Source organism: Lepidochelys kempii, chromosome 5 (assembly GCF_965140265.1).
Source record: "Lepidochelys kempii isolate rLepKem1 chromosome 5, rLepKem1.hap2, whole genome shotgun sequence".
Taxonomy (NCBI): domain Eukaryota; kingdom Metazoa; phylum Chordata; order Testudines; family Cheloniidae; genus Lepidochelys; species Lepidochelys kempii.
Window position 1 is genome coordinate 15,569,270 of NC_133260.1, and position 22,866 is coordinate 15,592,135.

Here is a 22,866-nt window from a genome sequence, read left to right on the forward strand (position 1 = left end):
GCGTGTTCAATTATTCTGGATTAACACTAGTGCAACTAAATACAATTTGGCTCAACAATATCCATTTTAATAGATTTTCTAGAGTTCTGCAGATTAATTAGCTTTTTTAGTTCATAAACTACAGTCAGGGGCCTCAAGCCAAAATGGGCCCTTTGGGCACTACCCACAATACATATATTTACTAATAATACAGATATTTAACTAACAAGTGAATACACGGAATAATTTTATGTGAAACCATGTCATTATGTGTACAGGATTTCAGTCCCTAGCACAGCATAACATTTAGTATGTGAATTTTTCTTCATTATTATTACTACTATTACTTTTAAGCAATGCCTTTGTATTCTTTAATTTTTTTTTAAAACAGTGTCTTCTCTTCCTAATTAGTTGGTGATTGCTTCTGGGATAGCTAGATTTTCATTGCCTGTTAGGATTCTTTGGCATAATTCCCCATCATTATGGACTACTATAAAATTCATACAAACAGAGCTATTTCAACTTGCATGCCACAGTTTCTTCTTCCCTTGATAATCAAGCTGGTTTTACTTATGTTTACTGTGTGGTCTGTTGCTATTGTATGCTTGCTTTGCTGGGAAGCTGCATTTCCATTCTGGATTCTTTCCATGTTCTGGTAAATTTTGTCATGCAATTTTTTCCTTGTTTTCCTAAAACTCTTGGCATCTTGGATAATACATTAAATTATCTACCTAGTCAACAGAATAGTATGGGTAGAACTATTTTTATTTAAAAAAAAACACCCTTATATTCTGTCCTTCCTAGTAGAGATTTTAAAACATTTCTTTCTATTTTACTGTTTTTATGTATGATCTAACAATTCTGATTAGAAAGATATTGACTTTCTATTGTTATTTGGGATGGATGGCTATTCATTACTCGCCTCATTATGTCTAATCTAGTCTACAACTATATGTCAAAAAATGGCAGCTCTCAGGTATGAGCGATCACGAAAATGAAATGAAGTAAGGTGCAAGAAAAGAGAGAAGGCTCTATCTCCATTCCCTAAACCAACACTGCTGTACAAAATAACTGCAACAACAGGACTCAGGCTTGTGTTTAAGACAGACGCATCGCTATACCAGCTCTACAGTGCAAAGCAAATAGATAATTATGCAGTAGCTTGAATATTATAGCCCATGAGTCTTATATTTTAAGTATTATGGCATTTTGGAAGAATGTTAACATAATTTATATCTAATGTAAAAATCTAAAGCTTCCACAAGCTACACACAACTTATGAAAGCTTGTGCTCGACTTATGGTGACAGACACTATGTTGTGTATCACAAAACCTAACCTTAGGTCCTCTATTTATACCACACTTGTTATGACGCATATCTAGGATGCCATTAGTTGTATGATATTAAAGATACAAATAACCTCCTTGACCATTTCATGTTTTACATCTGTTCACTTAAGCATGCAAAGATCAGTCACACACAGCATGCAGCATGCAATAAATGCAGAGCAGAGGTTAATAACCTGGAAGCATAGGATCTGAGAATGTGAGAACAAGTTAAAGACAAAAGTTCCTCTCCATTGTCACTGAGGGTCGAGAAGCAATGCTGCAGCGTAGAGCAGTGAGAGTGAGGAAAATACAGTTTGTCCAAGACATATACATATCTCCGCAAGTGGCGGCAGGCATAACTGAAAGACAAGGGTAAAGGGAGAAAAACAGAAAGAGGAATTTTCCTTTAAGAAAGCCAATTAATGTTTTGTCCAAAGAGGTTTTGTGCCGACACTCAGCAGAAGATGCCAAACACAGCAAAGTAGCAGTTCAAACTAAAACAACAAAAAATTAGAAAGGCAGAAAGAACTGATCGTCTATGGTCATGTGCTGGGGAGTTTGCCAAGTTTGGGGGCTTGTAAACACACAAAAAAATTAAATAAAATTGTAAGCTAACTTTTAACTTGGCTTGAAGACATGAACACATGAGACTGTGGACCTGGTTTACAATGTTACCAGAAAAAAATGAGAATATTCATAGAATTTAACTGGCTTCATGGAAAATGACATCTTACCTCATTGGAGTGAAAAAGTCATGTAGAACTACTGAATCATTACTCTGAAGTACTCATGCACTCTAGAATTCCTGCAGTGGAGACAGCCTATCGGTTATTTGAACAGGGTTGGTCAGTCCTTCCATGAGAAACCTCTTGTAATTACTTTCAAGAAATATATACTTCTGTCTTAGAGTTGGCAGATGGCGAGAATTCTGGGGAAATCACTCTGAGATGTCTGGCTTTAGTGTTAATAATACAACATGTAGACAGAAACCCTGAAAATACGTTGATCACTCTTGAGTCAAAGTTCAAACAATCTGTGTCAATGCTGTTTCACACGGTGTTCTCGCACTCATGAATTTACTGGAGAATAAGCTGATCAGTAGAACAGTTCACCTGCAATATACTGTACTGCTGTCACACTACCATGTGCACACACTTTAGATCCACAAAAAATGTATATCATTACAGTTACTGTATAGTAAGGGAGTAGTGTATGCACACGACAGATTAGATCACACACACGCAGTGACCAAAGAGACGACTCAGGCAATCTACTCAGGGTACACAAAGTGGCACATTCACCAGAAAATTCCTTAAATTATCTTTAATGCTAATATTTAAAGAGAGAGGAAATGTTAGTCAGGAAAAAACCTGGCTCACCATAAAATGCTGAATGGTATTCCATGTATTCTACTGAAGATTATTTACCAAATTACTTTCCTTTTGGTTTAATGTTCTGTGGGCAAAATTCTGTTCTGTGGGCAAAATTAAAATGGGGCACACTAGATGGAGAAAGAAAGAGTAACCACTGTTATTACCGCTCCCCCACCCAGCAATTCAGCACTCAAAGTTCTAGAGTGATAGACTAGTTTTCAGTCTGGACAGTAGACCACAACCTTATGGGGCTGCTAGCTTGGATTTAAGGCACCACCAAATTCAGGAGAGGTTTGTGTGTGTGGACTGGAGAGAGGGTTAGGGACAACAGCGAAGAAAGAGCCCAAGTTAACTCTGAAGCGAAGGCATACTCTCAATGTACAAACCTCCCCAGAACCAGATTGCAGTTTAGATTATAAATTCTTCAAAATATGGGCCATGTCTTTGTATGTTTGTACATTTCCCGGCACAACAGAGCCTCAATTCTGATTGGGATCTCTGGGCACCACTAAAATATAAATAAATAACTAATAGATGGCTCTGGGACTCTTTTTGTGATGAGCATTGCTTTGCTATCCCCACTTCCATGGTTCCAAATAGCAAGGCAAGACTGTGCCATGTATGCGTTAGGTCTTACCTATATTCAAAGTTGAACCAGTTTAAACTATAAACTGCCACATAAACACTCATTCATATAAACCTGGCTCATACTGATTTAACTTAATTTAGCACTGAATTGATTTAAGCTATTAATACAAGTTTAAATATAAGATTAATATACATTAAACTGAATTAAAGAATGTCCACAGTGTTTTGCACCACTTTAACTAAATCAGTTTTTAAAACGACTTCAGGTTAAACTGGGCCAACTCTGTATATAACCAAGGCATAACTCTCTCCGTATATTTGTATGTAAAGAAAAACAACTGAAATTTGGAAGCTAGAGCTAATACCAGTTTAAACATGGATCTTAACCAGAGTCTGAAAACTAATGTTCCAATGGGCATTCAAGCTAGAATCAAATGCTATGGGAAATTTTGTTATTTTTAATACTTTTTATTGGGTTGACTACTTTCATTTTAAAGCAAATGCCTATTTTGTATTTGCAATTTATTATTAAAATTTCTGAAAAACAAATGATTACAGCAAATGAAGAATACTGTTAAATACTGAGGGGTAGGGATATGTGCATTCACACATGTGTATGTATACTCTCTCTCTCGATATATACACACTGTACATAGATATAGATAGATATTTAATCCTAAACACAAAAAGCCCAAGCATGTATTTTATCCTTTAAAAAGAAAAAGATGCACCAGCACAGCAAATTAGATTTGTGCATTTTCCTCTTTTAAATAGTAAAACATCAAACTGAATATCTTGAGATTTGATAGTAAAATGTTAAGGAATCAATATCAACTCCCAATAGTTCAAATTTGGAACCTCTGGGTAACTGGAGCCTGGGAAATCATTAAGTGTGGTCTGGAGTTATCCCATCAAAAACAGTTGTTCTTACTTAAAAGATGAAACTTTGCCATTTTCTGAGATAATGAAAATAGTAAAACATCTCTAGTGTCTTCTCACCATATAAATATTTCCAGGGTTATATGCTGCATAAATCTGAGAAGTTATTAGTAATAAAATATTCTCATCTGCTCCATTAAATCTAAAGATATCAAATTCTTAATGATCTGGAATAACTACTACTCAGTAAGAATCAAAATAAGACACAAGACCAGGGGGTAGGGAAACTACGGCCCGCGGGCCGGATCTGGCCCGTCATGGCTCCCTGCCTACCCTGGCACAGCTCCCGGAAGCGACCGGCACCATGTTCCTGCGGCCCCTTGGGGAGGGGGAGCAGAGGGCTCCGTGCGCTGCCCTTGCCTGCAGGCACCAGCCCCCGCAGCTCCCATTGGCTGGGAACAGGGAACTGCGGCCAATGGGAGCTTTAGGGGAGCTACCCACAGGCGAGTGCAGTGCACGGATCCCTCTGCCTGCCCACTCAGGGGCTGCAGGAACATGGTGCCAGCTGCTTCTGGGAGTGGCGCGGGGCCAGGGCAAGCAGGGAGCCTGCCCTGGCCCCAGTGCGTGTCGCTGCCACCCCGGAGCCGCTCCAGGTAAGCAGCGCTGGGCCAGAGCCTGCACCCTAAACCCCTCCTGTACCCTGCACCTCAACTCCCTGCCCTGAGACCCTGCCACACGCTGCCTGCACCCCAACCCCCTGCCTTGAGCCCCGTCCCACACTCCAACCCCCTTTCCTGAGTCCCCTTGTATACCCCACACCCCTCCTCTGCCCCAACCCCTTGCCCTGAGCCCCTTCCTGCACACCGCACCCCCTCCCACACCCTGCACTCTGTCCCGCACTCCAAACCCCTGCCCCAGCCCTACATTCATGGCCTTGCATGCAATTTTCCCACGCAGATGTGGCCCTTGGGCCAAAAAGTTTGCCCACCCCTGCCCAAGACCTTACAGTGCCAAATCAAAAGAAAATGAAATGTGCACAGAGAAAGTCATTTAAATAGGAGATTAACATTACTATTTCAGAAACCAAAGTGACAGGAACGTAAGAGTGGCCATACTGGATCAGACCAATAGTCAATATAGACCAGAATCCTGTCTTTTGACAGTGGCTAATGCCAGAAGATTCAGAGGGAATGAACAGAACAGAGCAATTATCGAGTGATCCATCCCTATCATCCAGCCCCATCTTCTGGCAGTCAGAGGTTAGCGACACCCAGAGCATGGGGGTGCAGCACTGACCATCTTGGCTAATAGCCATTGATGGACCTATCCTAAATGAACATATCTAATTCTTTTTTGAACCCAGTTATACTTTTGACCTTCACAACATCCCCTGGCAACTAGTTCCACAAGTTGTCTGTGTGTGAAGAAATACTTCCTTTTGTTTGTTTTAAATGTGCTGCCTATTAATTGGATTGGGGGTTCTTGTGTTATGTGACGGGGTAAATAACACTTCCTTATTCATTTTCTTCACATCAATCATAATTATATAGGCCTCCATCATATCCCTCCTTAGTCATCTCTTTTCTAAAATGAACAGTCCTAATCTTTTTAATCTCTCCTCATATGGAAGCTGTTCCATATGATTCATCATTTTTGTTGCCATTCTCTCCACTTTTTCTAATGCTACTATATATCTTCTTTGAGATGGTGTGACCAGAACTGCATACAATAGTCAAGGTGTGAGCTTACCAAGGATTTATATAATGACATCATGATATTTATTGTCTTATTATCTATCCCATTCCTAACACTGTTCACTTTTTCAACTGGTGCTGCACACTGAGCAGATGTTTTCAGAGAACTATCCACAACTCCAATATCTCTTTCTTGAGTGGTAATAGCTAACTTAGATCCCATCATTTTGTCTGTATAGTTGGGATGTTTTCCAATATGCATTACTTTGCAATGATCAACACTGAATTTCATCTGCCATTTTGTTGCTCAGTCATCTAGTTTTATGAGATCCCTTTGTAATTCTTGGCAGTCTGCTTTGGACTTAATTATCTTGAATAATTTTGTATTGTCCGCAAACTTTGCCACTTCACAATTTACCCCTTTTCCCAGATCATTTATGAATATGTTAAACAGTTAAGTCCCAGTACAGATCTTTGCGGGACCCCCTCTATTTATCTCTCTCCACTGTGAAAACTGACTATTTATTCCTACCCTTTGTTTCCTATCTTTTAACTACTTACTTATTCATAACAGGACCTTCCCTCTTATCACATGACTGTTTACTTTGCTTAAGAGCCTTTAGTGAGGGACTTTATCAAAGTCTTTCTGAAAGTCCAAGTACACTATATCCACTGGATCATTCTTGTTCACATTAGTTGACACCCTCAAAGAATTCTAATAGATTGGTGAGGCATGACTTCTCCTTAGAAAAGCTGTGTTGACGCTTTCACAATATATCATGTTTATCTGTGTCTGATAATTCTGTTCTTTACAATAGTTTCAAGCATTCTGCCTGGTAGTGAAGTTAGGTTTACTGGCCTGTAATTGCTAGGATTGCCTCTGGAGCCTTATTTAAAAATTGGCATTACATTAGCTATCCTCCAGTTATCTGGTACAGAGGCTGTTTTAAGCAATAGGTTATACACCACAGTTAGTAGTTCTGCAATGCTAGAAAAAACAGAAGGAAAGGGAAGGCAGGAATCTAATAGACACTAAAATCAAAGTGAAAAGAGTTAATAATATGCTAACTGCAAAAACAGTAATTGCCTTTTAAACCAAAATGTACCTAAAAAGTTCAAGCTGCAGCAGAGTTAGGTGAAGGAATCTTCCATCACTTGGGCATGCCTGTCTGCTCTAGCTGGAGGTTTATTTACCTTCTCTGACCCACAGTTCTGACATCTACTGCAATGCTCTCTCCCCTGCTTGTGGCCTCTTCTAATCTGGCCCAGAGATATGTGTGAGATAAGGAGGAAGCCTGCAACAGCCACTGCTACTATCCACTGCCTCCCCATTCCATTAAAGCTCCACCGGAAGATTTTAGGCACCTCCCCAGCCTATCTATAATCACTAGACATGTGAGAAACATAAGTTTATTTTTACTATCTTCTTGATATCCCCCTCATCATGTCTGTGATCCTAAAAGCACCCCAATGCCAACTGGCACACAGTTATGATACTTACCCAAAGGGGGTATGTAATTTATCTCTGGAAAACTCACAATTCACTGATCATTAATTTTACTGTGTGGTGTATGTGCAAAGTTACAAACGTGTGCTGACATTATGTTCTTAAAATGTCTCCCAGATAGGACACAAGGAATCCATCTCTCCCCACACAAAGGAAAGTGGTGCCACCTGATTGAATGTCTCTCCAGGGTAAATTGAGAGACACTGGACATACATTTACTTAAAAAGTAAACAAAGCCATCAAGCTAACACGAGGAGGTTGCAACCACTCATCTATCCCCAGGAGTGGGTGGGTGAGATTCTGTGCCCTGCGTTGTGCAGGAGGTCAGACTAGATGATCATAATGGTCCCTTCTGACCTTCATATCTATAAGCAAGGGAGGAACCATCATGCAGTCTTCACCAGACTGCATGGGATCTCTTCCCAGCAGGAAAAAAGGAACTTTATCTACAAACACATTTCAAAGGCTTACTGTTCTATGAAGACAGGGGGAGCAAACCCCTAAGTTATCCTTTTACCTGACGAGATAAAGAAACTGAGCACTTTGGACTCCGTAAAGGATCCTAACCAGAATTAATGACCCATTGCTGGAAAAGAGACTTGGTGAGAAACGTTCCTTTTTCTGGAACAAAAGACTCCACTTTGTTAAATCAGGTTTTAATCTTATGAGCATATTTTGCTTTTGCTTGCTTGTAACCCTTTCTAACTTTATGACTTATACTTGTTTCAGAGTAGCAGCTGTGTTAGTCTGTATTCGCAAAAAGAAAAGGAGTACTTGTGGCACCTTAGAGACTAAGGAATGTATTTGAGCATAAGCTTTCGTGAGCTACAGCTCACTTCATCAGATGTTTGGTATCACTTAAATTTATGTCTTTCTGATTAATAAACTTGTTTTATTTTTAATACAAAACTGCTCAGGATAATTAAGTCGCAGGCAGACTGTGAAGAGCTACAAAAGGATCTCTCAAAACTTGGTGACTGGGAAACAAAATGGCAGATGAAATTCAATGTTGATAAATGCAAAGTAACACACATTGGAAAACATAATCCCAACTATACATATAAAATGACGGGCTCTACATTAGCCGTTACCACTCAAGAAAGAGATATTGGAGTCATTGTGGATAGCAGCTGAAGTTTTATAACAAATATACAGAAGACTCAACTGCAAACTGTACTGAGCCAATGTCCTTATGAGTGCACAGACCTAAACTAACAAACTGACTGAGATGTGGCACAGAAAGTGTGTTTCAGTTTGTGAATATTGTGCTTCACCCGTTCTGTTAACACAAGAAAGTCTAAAGCAGCATATCCAGACATATTCAAAAAGGAAATAATTCCAAATATTAACGTTTCAGTTATTGTAGTTCATAATCTGGCTCTCAACAAATGGCAGAGAGATTTTATGAAGGCTATAAATCTTTAAAATTACTCAGAAAAAGTAAGGTTTTGATTTTAAGTCTTCAAGACATGCATGCCACACATATTAGCTCAGAGAAGCTAGATTAATCTGGAGCCATGAAAAAAAGCCAATTCTACAAAGCCTGATTAAATATTTAGGTCATATTGTTTCTGCAGCAGGGTCTGAAAAATATACATTACACAACACTGTTTGCTACATGAAGAGTTAGGAAGATCTTAAAGGTCTAATCATTTATCTTTTCAAATGACAGTCATCATACGCCATGAGACCCGCGTGGAAAAACCCAGCTAAAATTATTTGGTAAAGGAATGGTGAAAGTCCACAGGGTTTGTGGACATGCCCAAGTGTTTGTGAGCATCCAAACGACACACATATGTCTCGAGAATGTGATCTAGTAGTGACTTACTCAGACGGTCCCAAAGAGCGACAGTAAAAATGTACACCATGTAGACCCAAGAAGGATACAGGTGATGATGATGACGACGACCTATTAGATCATCCAATCCATTTCCTGGGGGCAAACGCTGGATTGTTCCACGTGTTCGCATATTAGCTTAACGCTACATTTCATCTTAATTTGTTACATTTCTGGTTCTCAGGCTCGTCTTGTTCTCCCTTCCTCAAAATGAAGTACTTTTATTATTAGGAAAACAAATAATCTCACATTGGCATAGCCTCAAGTTTAATGATACCCACAAATACAAAACAGAGTCAGTTTTCCCCCTGGTTTATAAACTGACAATTCACATAATGGTGATTTTGCTCATATACATGCTATAAACACCTTCCTCCAGCTACTGGAGTTGGCATAAAAGCATGATGGCTCAAAGTTGTATATGGCGTCTTGGAAATAGGCATGTACAGTATAGTAAATAAAATTTCTGACCATAATGCTCTTTTACATATAAATACTCTTCCATCTTGCAACTAATGCATATTGGCAGCGGTATCTAAGCACTGAGAATGATCTAAACGTTTAGTGCATATTTGTTTGTGTATCAAGCTCCTTTTTGCTACTCTGCCTCATCAATTTCACATGCTAAGCACAGTCAGCCCAATTCAAATACTGCAAAAATTGGTGTTAAGAATTCAGTAGGTAGTAACTGTTCCTTTGGAATCAACACCAAACCAGGGCCCTGGCATGAAGCTAGGAGGCACTGCTGGAAATGCTCTCTTTTAGAAGAGAAGTAAAATCAAGGCCCCGGCAGTTTGTGATCATGAAAAGATTCCACGGTACTTTCTGAATTTTTACCCCCCCCCCTTTTTTGGGGGGAGGGAGGGGGAGAGAGGAGCAGTAAAAATGAGAGTATTAATTCCTAGTCTGCTGGCCAAACTATGGTAATTATATTCTGCTTATATACATCCTCCCTACAATTTCAGTTGAATACTGGATTTTTCTTCACTTCTTATCCTAAATTATCAGGTAATTTCCCTGTACATTGTTAAACAACTTACATACCCCACTCTATGGGAGAGCACTTTTCTGAGCTCTTGATTTTTATCTGCCATACAGAGGTGAAGTAAGGCTTACTGAATGAATGACTGGAAAGCACTGTGAAGTCCTGGAAGGGAAAGACCTATAGCACAGCAAATTATTATTTAAATTCCAGAAAAAGGAATAACTTGTGCTAATGCATAATGAGCATGAGTTCCCACACCCTTGAAGAAACACTCTGTCACAGTATCAGAACGGTATCAGTGTTAGTCTAGATCTGCAAAAGTGGCAAAGAGTCCTGTGGCACCTTATAGACTAACAGACTTATTGGAGCATAAGCTTTCGTGGGTGAATGCCCACTTTGTTGGATGCATGTCTCTGTCACAGCAGATCCCTATTTAATGAATGTAATAGACAGTAGGTTTAAAACAAACAAAAGGAAGTACTTCTTCGCACAAGGCACAGTCAAAGGAATGTTGTGAATTCCAAAACCATAACTGGGTTCAAAAGAGAATTAGATAAGTTCCTGGAGATGGTCGATCAAGATGGTCATGGATACAACCCCATGCTCTGGATGCCCTTACATCTCCAGCTGCCAGAAGCTGGGACTGGACATACCAGCTGGGACTGGATCACTTGAAATTGCCCTGTTCTGTTCATTCCCTCTGAAACATCGGGCATTGCCATTGTCAGAGAGCGGATACTGGGCTAGATGGACCATTGTTCTGATCCAGTATGACCATTCTTATATTCTTATTTAATAATGTGACTAATGATGAAACACAAACAAAAGTCTTATCAGAAGGGTATTACTGCCATACTATTGGCATTTATTATGGAGGAATATGGAAAATGGATACAGATTTGGTGATTCATTGGCTAGACTGAAATTCTAGTTATACATTTACAATAAAAAGGAGTCTCATTATATAGAGTCCACATTACCTTTCTGAACAAAAGGATTTCTAAATTAGAGCCAGACAGAAGGAAGTGATGACCCATATGAAGAAAAATATGGAAGAGATGAGAAGAGGTGTTTACAGGGTACCAATGTTAAAGACAAAGCACAAAAAAGTTTAATCATGCAGATGAACCAGCTATTTAGAAGGAATGTATCCAGGGCAGCTTAAGGAATATTACTACTGGAATGCTACCTTTGAAATGTATTTATCCGTTTATCGTTCGGTTAGACACTTGTGATAATTCACAAACTCTACAGAGGATTAAAGGAATTTCTTAGTACACTGGTATTAACACAGACACTGGCATTTTTGTGCAGTCTGTATGAACTTGAAAATCCTCAGTCATGAGAACAAGTATTTGCATGAGCCAGCTGGTTTCCGAAAGAGGGCCTTCCAACTGTAACCTGACAAGTCTTTAGAGCTGGTTTTCTAAGCCATCACTCCTTTTACCAGCATCCTCCCATCTCTGCCCTAACACACACATTGACTTTGGGGAAAGAGCCACTTGTGGACCCAAAAAGTAGTTAATGAGTCAGTAACACCTCTTCACATGACCTCATTGCAAGGTTAGTCATTCATTGCAGACTTAACTTTATTTCCACCACACAAAGCCTGCTGTTATTTCCAATATTTACTGTAAACTATTAGCTTTAGAAATGCTGAATCATAAAAGACTTATAGAAAACTTGATGCATGCTGTAATTGTCAAATCCTACATCATTTCAAGCTTCTTTCCTCTGTAGCTACAGCTTCACCCTTCATTTAAATCTGCATTAGAGATTTTAAAAGCCAATGTTCCACCTTTGAGGACTTGGCAAGTTGAGATATAAGCATATGGAGTTAGTAGATATCTTAGATGAAGTGCTTAACTGGACAGACAGATCCAGACTTCTCTTATTTGAGATCGCTTCAAGATTCCATCCTTAGCCAGGATCCTTAGGATAAAGTTGAGGTCAGAGTCAGAATTACAGATTCCTGGGGGAAGAGTAGATCTATTTGGGATGGAAGCTATGGCACTTAGACTCTGACTGATACAGTTTATTTGGGAATGCTACCACCCTCTTTTATTTCCTCTTCAGCAGCTACTTCCTCACACATACCTATCCTAATCCTGTACTTCCCACACTCTCCATAATCCCTAGACACAGTGATTATATCACTCACTGTACTGCAATGGTGCAATAAAAATAATGCCATTAATAAAGTGTGAAGAGCAGAGAACAAATCTCACAAGACAAATCATGTTTTATAAGCAGTTGAAAATTTTACTGTGCGTTATTCTTTACACAGAAAAGTAATATAGTCTTTAATTAAGCTGGTAAGAGATCATTCCTAAATCTTCAATAGTCATTCCCTAATATAGACCAGATTTTCACTCCCAAAAAGAAAATTTATAACAGGAATCATTGTGTGTCAGACCTGAACTAAGACCACATGCACTATGTGTTAGAACTCCTCACTGATGCTTGCAGAAACAGTCGACAATCAAACTACCACCCAACTGGAGATGATGGACAGGCTCAACCAAATCATCACTTATCCTGAATTTCTCTCCTTCTTTCTTTGTTACAGAATGTGGCTCATAGTTCTATAAATATGTTTAACTTAAAACAGACTGAGAAGATCTGGTCAGGAATGACTGCTGTTTCTAAGGTTCTACTGGAATAACAGAATTGTTTCTAACATTCTACTGAAATATCTTTTTTTTTAATTTTCTTTTTCTAATGCTCAGAGAAAACCCATGTAACGCAGTCATTACCACACATAGTCGCCTTTATTATTTTTTTTTAAAGGAAATGATGCATTAACATGTAGGATTTACATTTTCAGAGCATTGCACTGCAGATTAGACAAATCCCAAGTAAAATAATGGGACACATGTTAACCACTTTTGAACTATGTTACTGTGCTTTCCAAAAACTGAGAAGAAGTATAGTGTCAACAGGGCGTGCATACTGCTGGTAGTTCTTCCACTCTCCTTCCTAGCACTGTTTAACAAGAGAGGAACCTAATGTCACGAGTTTTGGGGGCTGAAGAGAATACAGAATTGCTCAGCAGCAAAAACCAGAAAACAGAAGACAGTCAGTCAGTCATCTTCCTCAAGGTTTGTCCTTGAAGTTAAAAATTGAACGTTCACAACAAACAAAACAGACCATCCAGCAGAATAGAGTCAGAAGATGCCCAAGTTGGGGTTGAACTCTATGGAGTCAGGTAGTCTCTCTCCTCTGTATCCTAAGCACTCACTCTTACAGACCTAGGCCTAGGCAACCAGCGCAAGAGGAGTGGAAAGCTGAGTTGGCGTTACCCCCTCTTCACCAAAGACCAGTGAACAAACGCTGGCACCTAACCACACATGAGATGTTAGATCTCAGATCTCCCTCAGGTTGAAAGCTGTAGACTGGATACAAGCCTAACCTTTATTTAACCCTCTCCCAAAAGCTTACAAATAACTGGCAGTTGCTTAAATGCCAATTTTCAAAGCAAATATAATGCAAGCTATTCTATTTGGAAGTTGTTTCTTGCCATCAAAGACTGGAATATCTTGGTAAAATACTCTAGTATGATTGAGAGGGGTAGACACAAGGCTAACTACTTCTGTAAAAGGGAGAACAGAAGGAATTTGTGGATTGTTTTCTGGCTGATAGGACAATATGCAAGACAGGATCAGATAAACTGTATTTGTTCTAAGAAGAAAAGGAGTACTTGTGGCACCTTAGAGACTAACCAATTTATTTGAGCATGAGCTTTCGTGAGCTACAGCTCACTTCATCGGATGCTCAAATAAATTGGTTAGTCTCTAAGGTGCCACAAGTACTCCTTTTCTTTTTGCAAATACAGACTAACACGGCTGTTACTCTGAAACCTGTATTTGTTCTAGTCTTTCCTCTCTCACTAGCCAAGTCATCAGAAGAAGGAGAGATCAAAGACAGTGCTACCAATGACTGTGACTGTTCTTTTGGCAACTACCACTCACCCCCAGTGATTTACAGCAAAAATAATTTCTTTAGAAGAGCACCTACTGTGCTTTCCTCCATAACAGTTACTTCTGTTGAAACAATCAATTTACACATGGTCAGACTCATACTGGCCTTAGAAGAGGTCAGAGTTCAGCTTTTATAAATATAATTTTATAAAGACATGAGAACCATCCTTTATTACAAGAGGAAGAGTTTTGTATTTTAAGATTTGATATTGTTTCATGATCCTTATGCTCAGGGCTCAGACAGCAAGGACAGGAATACATAGTTGATGTCAAGTCTCTGGACATTAGCCTGGTTAGACTTCATGAGTTACTTGCTGCTGGGTGAGCATATTGAATACATTTTATGCAATTAAACTCCATAATTTCCTTTTATCAAGAACTGAAAGATAATTCTTTAATTTATATGGGAAAATTAACCTGGAAAAAAGGTTACTTCCCTGTACAGTAACTAATGTTTTTCGAGATGTGCAGTCCAAACACATAGTCATAATTAGGTGAATGCATGTCCAATGCACACAGAGATTATCTAGTCAGCAGTATTCACCAGGGTCCTTCTTGTCCTTGTGCACTTTGGGAGCGTATAAAGGGTGGAACTGCCCTGACATACCCAGTTCCTCCGCTACTGCAAGTGTCTGTGATCTCAGGACTCTGAAGAAGCGAGAGGCGTGTGGATTGTGGAATATGTAAAGGGATTATACATCCTGAAGAGCAGCAATAACAGCTTTTTCTTTGAGTGCTAATCTGTGCACATATTCAACATTAGGTGACTCCCTAACAACAGTTGTTACAGGGGGGTGGATACAAGGAGTCTCTGTGAAAATGGGTTGCAAAACAGATCTTCCAAATCTTGCATCATTACTGGCTCCCTGCACCAAGACATAATGTTTTGCAAACGCATGTGTGGAGGACCAGGTGGCTGCGCCGCAATGTCCTGAATAAGGAGGTTCACTAGAGAAACTACGTAGATGGGGATTTTGCTCTGGTGGAGTGAGCATATACCCATTTGGACGGCTGCATGTCTGCTAGCTGGCAACATGATCTAATTCACTGGATGATACAATTTGATATTCTGAGAGTAGAGATGGCCTGTCCTCTGACCCTCCCTATGAACTTGTTCATAAAAACCTCTAATGATGGTGTTTAAAACTCTGAATCTATGAATCTACAGCTGCTGGAATTTCAGCTTCTGAATTGCAGCTTCAAGTCTCTTAGAAATATTGGGTGAAATCCTGGCTCCACTGAAGTCCATGGCAAAACTCTCATTGATTTCAAAACAGTCAAGATCTCACCCATTAACTTAACACATAACATATTTTTTTATTTAAGATCAAATCTTGAGCACTGATTGACAGCTTCTCAATGTATTGTGGCAAAATGTACAATCCCCATACCAGACCAGAGAAGCAGCAGTAAGTGAAGAAAATGGTCATAAAAATTCTCTCTCAAGTAGTGTGGCTCTTAAAGTAGATACAAAAAAGGGTCAGATAAGACAACAGGGTGTTTTCCAAAGCTCAGCCCATCTTCAAGCCTGCTCTCACTCTGGTCTCAGCTCTCCTTCTCAAGCAAGTGACTGTTTCTCATTACCATGTCTCAAGCACTTGCAGAGCCAAGTCATGTAACAATTTAAGGACCGCTATGCCATAATACACTGCAGGGAGCATGACTAATTGCGAAAGAAAGAAAGAAAGAAAGAAAGAAAGAAAGAAAGAAAGAAAGAAAGAAAGAAAGAAAGAAAGAAAGAAAGAAAGAAAGAAAGAAAGAAAGAAAGAAAGAAAGAAAGAAAGAAAGAAAGAAAGAAAGAAAGAAAGAAAGAAAGAACCTACCTCTTATCTACCGCTTTTCATCAGTAGATCTCAAAGCACTTTAGAAAAGAACTCAGTATCATTATCCCCTTTTTACAGAAGGGGAACTAAGGCACAGAGAGGTGAAATGATTTGCCAAAGGTACACAGCAGACTAATGGAAGAACTGGGAACAGAATCACGTTCCCCTAAGTCTCAGGCCAGTGTTCTATACGCTAGACAACAATGCCTCAAAGTTCTCTTCTGCCACAGTTCCAGCCTGAACTCATGGTTGTCGTCATTTTCAAAGCCAGAGGAGCTATTCAGAACCTAGGTATTTGCCAGGGTATATTCTATACTGTTTCATACCCATCCAGTCCATTTCAAAATAAATCTGAGAGTCTGTCCATTTGGGTAATCTCTATAACCTATGACTGCCAGGCCTCTAGGCTCAGAACTCCCTTCTAATGAAACGTTATGTGCTAAGCCACTTACACCAGATGAACAACAAGAGTATTAATAACCCGCCAAGTGCCCACTTCTGAAACCCCAGCAGCTTCGACCAGGATTAAACCAAGGTTCAATGGTATTTCCATGTTGGAAACAGCTGATATTAGCCTAAACCTCCTCTCCATATGTTCCACACCCAGCAGACATGCCCACCACGTGTAGCACTCATTTTTTGATGATGCAGCTAAAGCAGCAGGGATGTCACCCTAATGCATATGAGCACCACTACACTAGATGTATAGTAAACTGGACAGTAAGGGGCAATTTCATGGTTAAAACTACAGTAGAAGAGTATTTCACTCATTCACCAATCAATTTAATTAAACTTTACTTTGCAAAGACATTTGCAGGAGACATTTGTGCCCCTTTTCAATGTCTTATCTTTCCCCTATTTTAACAATAGCATCTTCATTTTTGCTACATCACTTTTTATTAATTGCAGTGACACCTCCCAATAATTATCAGCTTATCGAACTCCCCACGGCTGAACTAGGTCAACAACCTACTAATACCGCCAGCATATGTTTCTTTTTTTGTATTATTACCTCAAGACTTTCATGTATTGTTCCTGCATTCCTCTGACACACAACACTACATGTGCATTCTTGCAACTAAGGGTATGTCTACACTGAAAACAAAGGTACATTCTTAACTCAGGCTAGCTAACCCACATTAGTTAACTTGGGCAAAAACAGCAATGAGCATCCCCATCAAGTCTATTCTCTTGCACTCTCTGTCCTTGGAGGTGGATTTATACCTTCCCTGCCTACCCCTGTCATTTTCTGCAGTCACCATCATGGAGTTAGGGGCCAGGTGGGAGTAGAAACCCTCAAACACTTGCGTGAGAGAAAAATATCATTTCTCCTAATGCTTTGCAGTAGGGAGCAATGAAGTATGAAGTATTCCAGAGGGCCATTGTAGGCTCCAGGAGAACCTCATTTATCAAGAGGGCTATTCTCCCTGGAGCTGATGGTTGGAGAATATCCACCAACTTACGCATATTCTCCTGCGGGAATTCTGCTTGGATACCCAAGGTAGCAGCCATATGCTTCATGACTTAAAGTCCTTGGGCACCGAGGTAAAGGAAGATGACAGCACAGTAGAGTCATCCAGGGAAGACGAGGAGGTGGTTTGCTGCACCAGTGACACATCCTTCTCTTTTACCACAGGATCCGGTTGGAAGAGCCCCATAGGTCCAGGGGAAACAGACTCAGTGGTCACTTGCAGCTGAGATGACAGGAAAGTGGAAGCCACTGTCAGGACCAGTGATCTTGCATTGGAGTGGGACCTCAGGGACTGAGGAGTGTCCCAGGGATTGCAAAGAGGCTATACAAACAAGGCACAGGTGGCCAGTACACACTGGGCCAAGAGCCCTTGTCTCGACTGCAGGACACATGCCAATCTCAGTACCAACAGCAATCCAAGGACTGGTGCCTAGCCGATGAGGAGAGGGAGGGCAACCTTGAACTGGATCTTGAGGAATCCCGGAGGTTCTGTGATGACAACAGAGGAGCCAGCCCCAATGGGGCAAACAACCTGTCAGATTCATCTGAAGCCCAGTAAGGAGGTGACATCAGTGCTGAAGAGGAGAGGGGAATCAGCGCCAGTGGCACCGAATGAGACATTCCCACTGGGTGCCAGGAGAGGTATCAGCACCAAGGCTGGTACCAAACTCAATGATGGCATGCACGAGTGTTAAGATGGCCTTCAGTGTTGGGCCCAGCCTCGAATCCATAGTCTACGGCCCAGATGACATGAGCTGCAGTGCTGAAGGACGCGTCAGCTCTGCGACATGGGCAGAAGATGCCAAGGGCACAACATAGGATGAGCTGGTAGAAGCTATAGCATTGGAGAACTCCTGAACCAGCAGAGAGTCTGGGATTGGGGGTCAAAGCAGATCTGATGCCACCTGGCATGCCATCAGAATGGAGACAGCATGGTGGCTGACATCATTGGTACTGGACTCAATGGACGCCCCATGGCCAGAACCAGAATCAATGGTACGGGTCCTTTTTGATCTTGGCAGTGGGAGCAGTTGGACGGACCTGCTCCATCCCACATGCCAGAGGGAGGATGGTGTTGGTCAGCACTCCTCCTAGAAGAGGAGGAGGAGTCTCCCCAAGCCCTGGAATGGTTCAAACTCATTTTATGGGACCTCTTCCTCACCACACCAGAGGAGGGTGAATGACCTCTTCCTCTTGGGGGAAACACCAGATCCCAAATGTGGGGAGGCATCACTTGCCGGATCTGAAGGCAACTGCTGATCAGACAAGGGCCCCAGTGCCAAAGCAGGCCTCATGGCCTGCTTCAGAAGGTTCTGCTTCAACCACAAGTCTCTTGCCACCTCTTTGTAAATGAGTTGCAGAAGAAGCACTCTCTTTAATGTGTCCCTCACCAAGACACAACAAGCACCTTATGTGGGCACTGCTGTTGGGGGGTGGCCCCCTTACACAATGGACAATGCCTGAAACCTGGTGAGGGCACCACACAGGGCAGCCAACTACTCTACTAACACTTAAACTAAACCAAGGAACTACTATTACTATATGCAAGAAACTTTCTAAGAAAACAGAGTGAAAGTGTGAAGTGGACATGCCAAAGAAAGCTCCAACTCTCGTGATGGATGGAGAGAAGGAATCGGGAGGGTCAGAGGTGGTATTGCTCTTATATGGCCAGGGGAGGGGATATGGCCACAGGTCATGAGCACTGTCCCCAGAGGTGCAGCTAGGTAAAGTTCTCTGGCTCTGGTGTGCTTACACCCACATGCAATACATGGCTGCATTTATTTGAAGAAGAGCAGAACATTTTCCTTTTAAGTTCTGCTCCCTGAAAAGTGCTGTTGTGGGTAGCCCAATTTCACTGCATTTCTGCCCTGTTTGTCCACTACTATGCCTATATGAAACAAGAAGCCATATTTTAAAAAAGTTTCCCTCTAGCATAGTGACCATCAAAGAAAAAAATAAATAGGCAGGAAGACTGGAATGCTCACATTGGGTAAAGCAGTGTGATACACCCATTCATTTATCTTCCTGTGCCAGCAGCCTAATGCGTTCTGAGCTAGTAATTATGTTTTGGTAATGTCACTGCTAGGAAACTTTATTAACCAATCAGAGACTTCTAATCTCCCACCATATTTTTAGACTATTAATTTCAGGACTCTAAGTCCAACAAGGCCCCTAATAATCAGCTCAGATCACATGTATCTTGCTGCTGTACAAATGTTTTTACTTCTTGACAGAAAACATGTACTGTACTAATTGAATAAACCAAAGCTTGGCCAAGTCAAAACATCTTCCACTTCTAAATACAAAGATCCTTTTTGAAGGTTAGGGTTTGGAGTAAAAAAAACCACACACCCCAAAAAACACATTATTACTACAATTCACATCTGAGGAATTGGTGAGAGACATTAAGCTATCTTGAAGTTACTTTTTGCTTTAGATCCTGTAAGGTGCAGATATCCTTCAACTCCTCTTGAAAGAAATGGGAATTGGAAGTTCCAAGCACATTACAGGATTGGTCCTTATAAGACTTCAAAAGGCTGCTATAAATTAACAAAACCAAATGAAAATTCAAACTCTATATATACAAGTTACCCAAAGCATTAAGCTCCATTTCTCAATCTGCACCCCACCTCTTCTCTTTGTTTTCCGTTCCAGTGGGTTATTTTATCTCTAGCTGTTTAAAATATTTCACCAAGATAAACTTCTAAAAATGAAACTTCTTATTTTTATAAAATTTGCAAAGGTCACAAACAAAACAAAAAGCAGCTCATGAAACGAGATCTAAATAATATATGCATTTGTGAGTTTCTGTACTTCTACCAAGCATAATACAGGAAGTTTGATTAATTTCATTCTTGTTTTTAACTTGAGGAGTAACTGACAACAGAGAAGAAAATATAAGCAAGGGAGTATGTTCTCTTTCTTTAGAAACAATACGCAGGTCAGAAGCTAGCAGCACATTTAATATGAATATACATAGCCTGTAAAAGAGCTAGGCAAAAGTATGGATGGCTTCAGTAGTTCAATCACTTAACTGACGATAATCACACTTACACAATTGTTTTACCGTAATCTACCAGTATAATTCTGGACACTACATTTGTCAGCGCTCTCCAAATACAAAAAGAGTTAGACAGTGGCAGATAATATCCTTAGCTCATTGTGGAAAAATAGCCTGTGTGTAATTAATGAGCAATGTAACCAATGAAGAGGATCCTAACAGTTAAGAGATGGGAAGGCTCTCCACATGCACAAAGCAGGACAGTCTTCAATACAGGACGTATCCAATATTAATTGAGTGCTGCCCTGGATTTTATTATCAATAATGTTATATCTATTTCCATTCCCAGTTGCTGAACATAATGAAAATATTTACACATATCTGTCAACTCTGATGTTTGCAGGAATGTTATGTAAATTTTCTGATGTCATAAAGTTATATTTTTTTGAGATCCTAGGTGCACTGTATTAGATATTCTCAGTCTTTAATGGACAATAGTCTTCATAATTTAAAAAAAATTGGCAGTCTCTGCTCAGAAGAGAATTATGAAAAAGCTTGCATGGAAACTGAATTACTTCTCACATTAAAGAAGAAATTATTAGAGCATCTGGTGAGGCTTGAATTATGACTGACTGCATTCTGTTGTATGGCTAAGCTATTGGCTATTTTATTTTAAAACTGTATATCCTAAAATAAAAAATATGTAGTTGTAAAGTATTATCTGCTTTTTAGGGCTTTCCTGTGGCCCTCATAGAGGGCACCTTTTTATTATGAGTACAACAGTTCCTTAATTTCCCTTCAGAGAGACATTTGTATTCTGATGGATTCAGAGTAAGAATCTAGATATAAATATAATTCTGCTTTATTCCTACCAGAAAACATGGAGCAGTTGGGGTCCACTGGGTGCTGAAACAGTTTAATCACAGTGGCTATTCGATTGTGGGGTATGAAAAGGAGGGATGAACACAAAGAGTACCCCATCGAATATTTAACACTTGACGTGTGATACGATATCATGACGTACAGAGGGACCAGAGGATGAAGAAGAACAGGCTACTCTGCGATGAGATTACCTGCTGATCACCTTGGGCAAACGCCCCAACCCACTGAGGTCAAGAACCTATATACTGTACTGGCAACAAAAGGAGAGGAGCACCCTAAAGGTTGGGGAAAAGGAGCCACCTGCCCTGAGGCTGGGAGACTCATTGCCTCCACACTCATAGAGGAGAAGAAATAGGATATTTGTGGTTGTGGACTCCCTTCTGAGGGGAATAGAGGCATCTATGTCTTGACCTGACATGATGTCCTGGGCGGTGTGCTGCCTGTCTGGAGCCCATGTCCGAGACATTACAAAAGGTTGCCAAGGTTCATCCTTCAGACCACTACCCCATTCATGTGGGAACTAATGATACTGCCTATGACCTAGAGCATATCAGCAGCGACTACAGGGCTCTCTGAGCGAAGGTGAAGGAGTCGGGGGTGCAAGTTGTATTCTTGGCCATCCTCCCAATTAAGGTTAGGGGCCTAGGCAGAAACACACACATCCTGGAGATGACATTAAGGGTCCTGGCCTTGCAGAGTACCAGAGCTTGGGCTCCAAGCCAAACCCAGTCGTCTTCACAGCAATTGTACAGCCTCACAACTCAAGCCCCAGGAGCCCAAGCCAGCTGACCGAGCCAGCCGGGGGTGTTTAATTGCTGTGTAGATGTATTCTGAGTCACCAACCTAGTGAGGAAGGCTTTAAACTAGGTTCAAAGGGACCAGGAGACAAAAGTCCACAGGTATGTACAAAAAAGGGTGACCTTAATAGAGGGCTAGATGCTGGGGGTGGGAACGGAAAATTACAATAGAGCCACAGGAGCAGCAAGAGGGAAAACAGTGGGGGATCTCCTCAATGGTTTAGATGTCTATACAAAAATGGAAAGAGCATGAGAACTACACCGGTAGAACTGGAAGTATTAGGGCATAAGCTAAATTATGGCTTAACTGGCATCACTGAGACTTGGTGGGATAAATCTCATGACTGGAATTATTGGTATACAGGGGGATAGTTTGTTCTGAAAGTACAGACAGGGAAAAAAGGGAGGAGGTGTTGCATTAATCATTTAGAATATATATACTTGTTCTGTGGTCCAGAGGGAGGTGAGAGGCAGACTAGTTGAAAGTCTTTGGCTGAAAGTAAAAGGGGAAAAAACAGGAGTGATGTCATCATAGAAGTCTACTACAGATCACCAAATCAGGAGGAGGAAGTGGATGAGGTATTTTTAGAACAAACACACACCCAAAACACAAGACCTGGTATTAATGGGGGACTGTAACTACCCAAACATCTGTTGGAAAAGTACTCTGGGAAAATACAAAATGGTCCTTGGAATGTACTGGGATCAACTTCTTGTTTCAGAAGTGGAGGAAGTAACCAA

The 22,866-nt window shown here is 40.6% G+C and overlaps 1 protein-coding gene across 5 annotated transcripts in view; it reads right to left on the minus strand.

The window, feature by feature from the left end:
- The window catches only part of DYM (dymeclin), a 389,955-nt gene that overhangs the window by 112,959 nt on the left and 254,130 nt on the right, over window positions 1-22,866 (minus strand). For 3 of the 5 annotated variants that reach the window (XM_073343511.1, XM_073343512.1, XM_073343510.1), the window contains one exon: window positions 1,503-1,667. The exons of the other annotated variants lie outside the window; for them this stretch is intronic. In XM_073343511.1, the coding sequence (XP_073199612.1) occupies window positions 1,503-1,667 (165 nt within the window). The remainder of the gene's footprint in view (window positions 1-1,502; window positions 1,668-22,866) is intronic. 5 annotated transcript variants of the gene reach the window in all.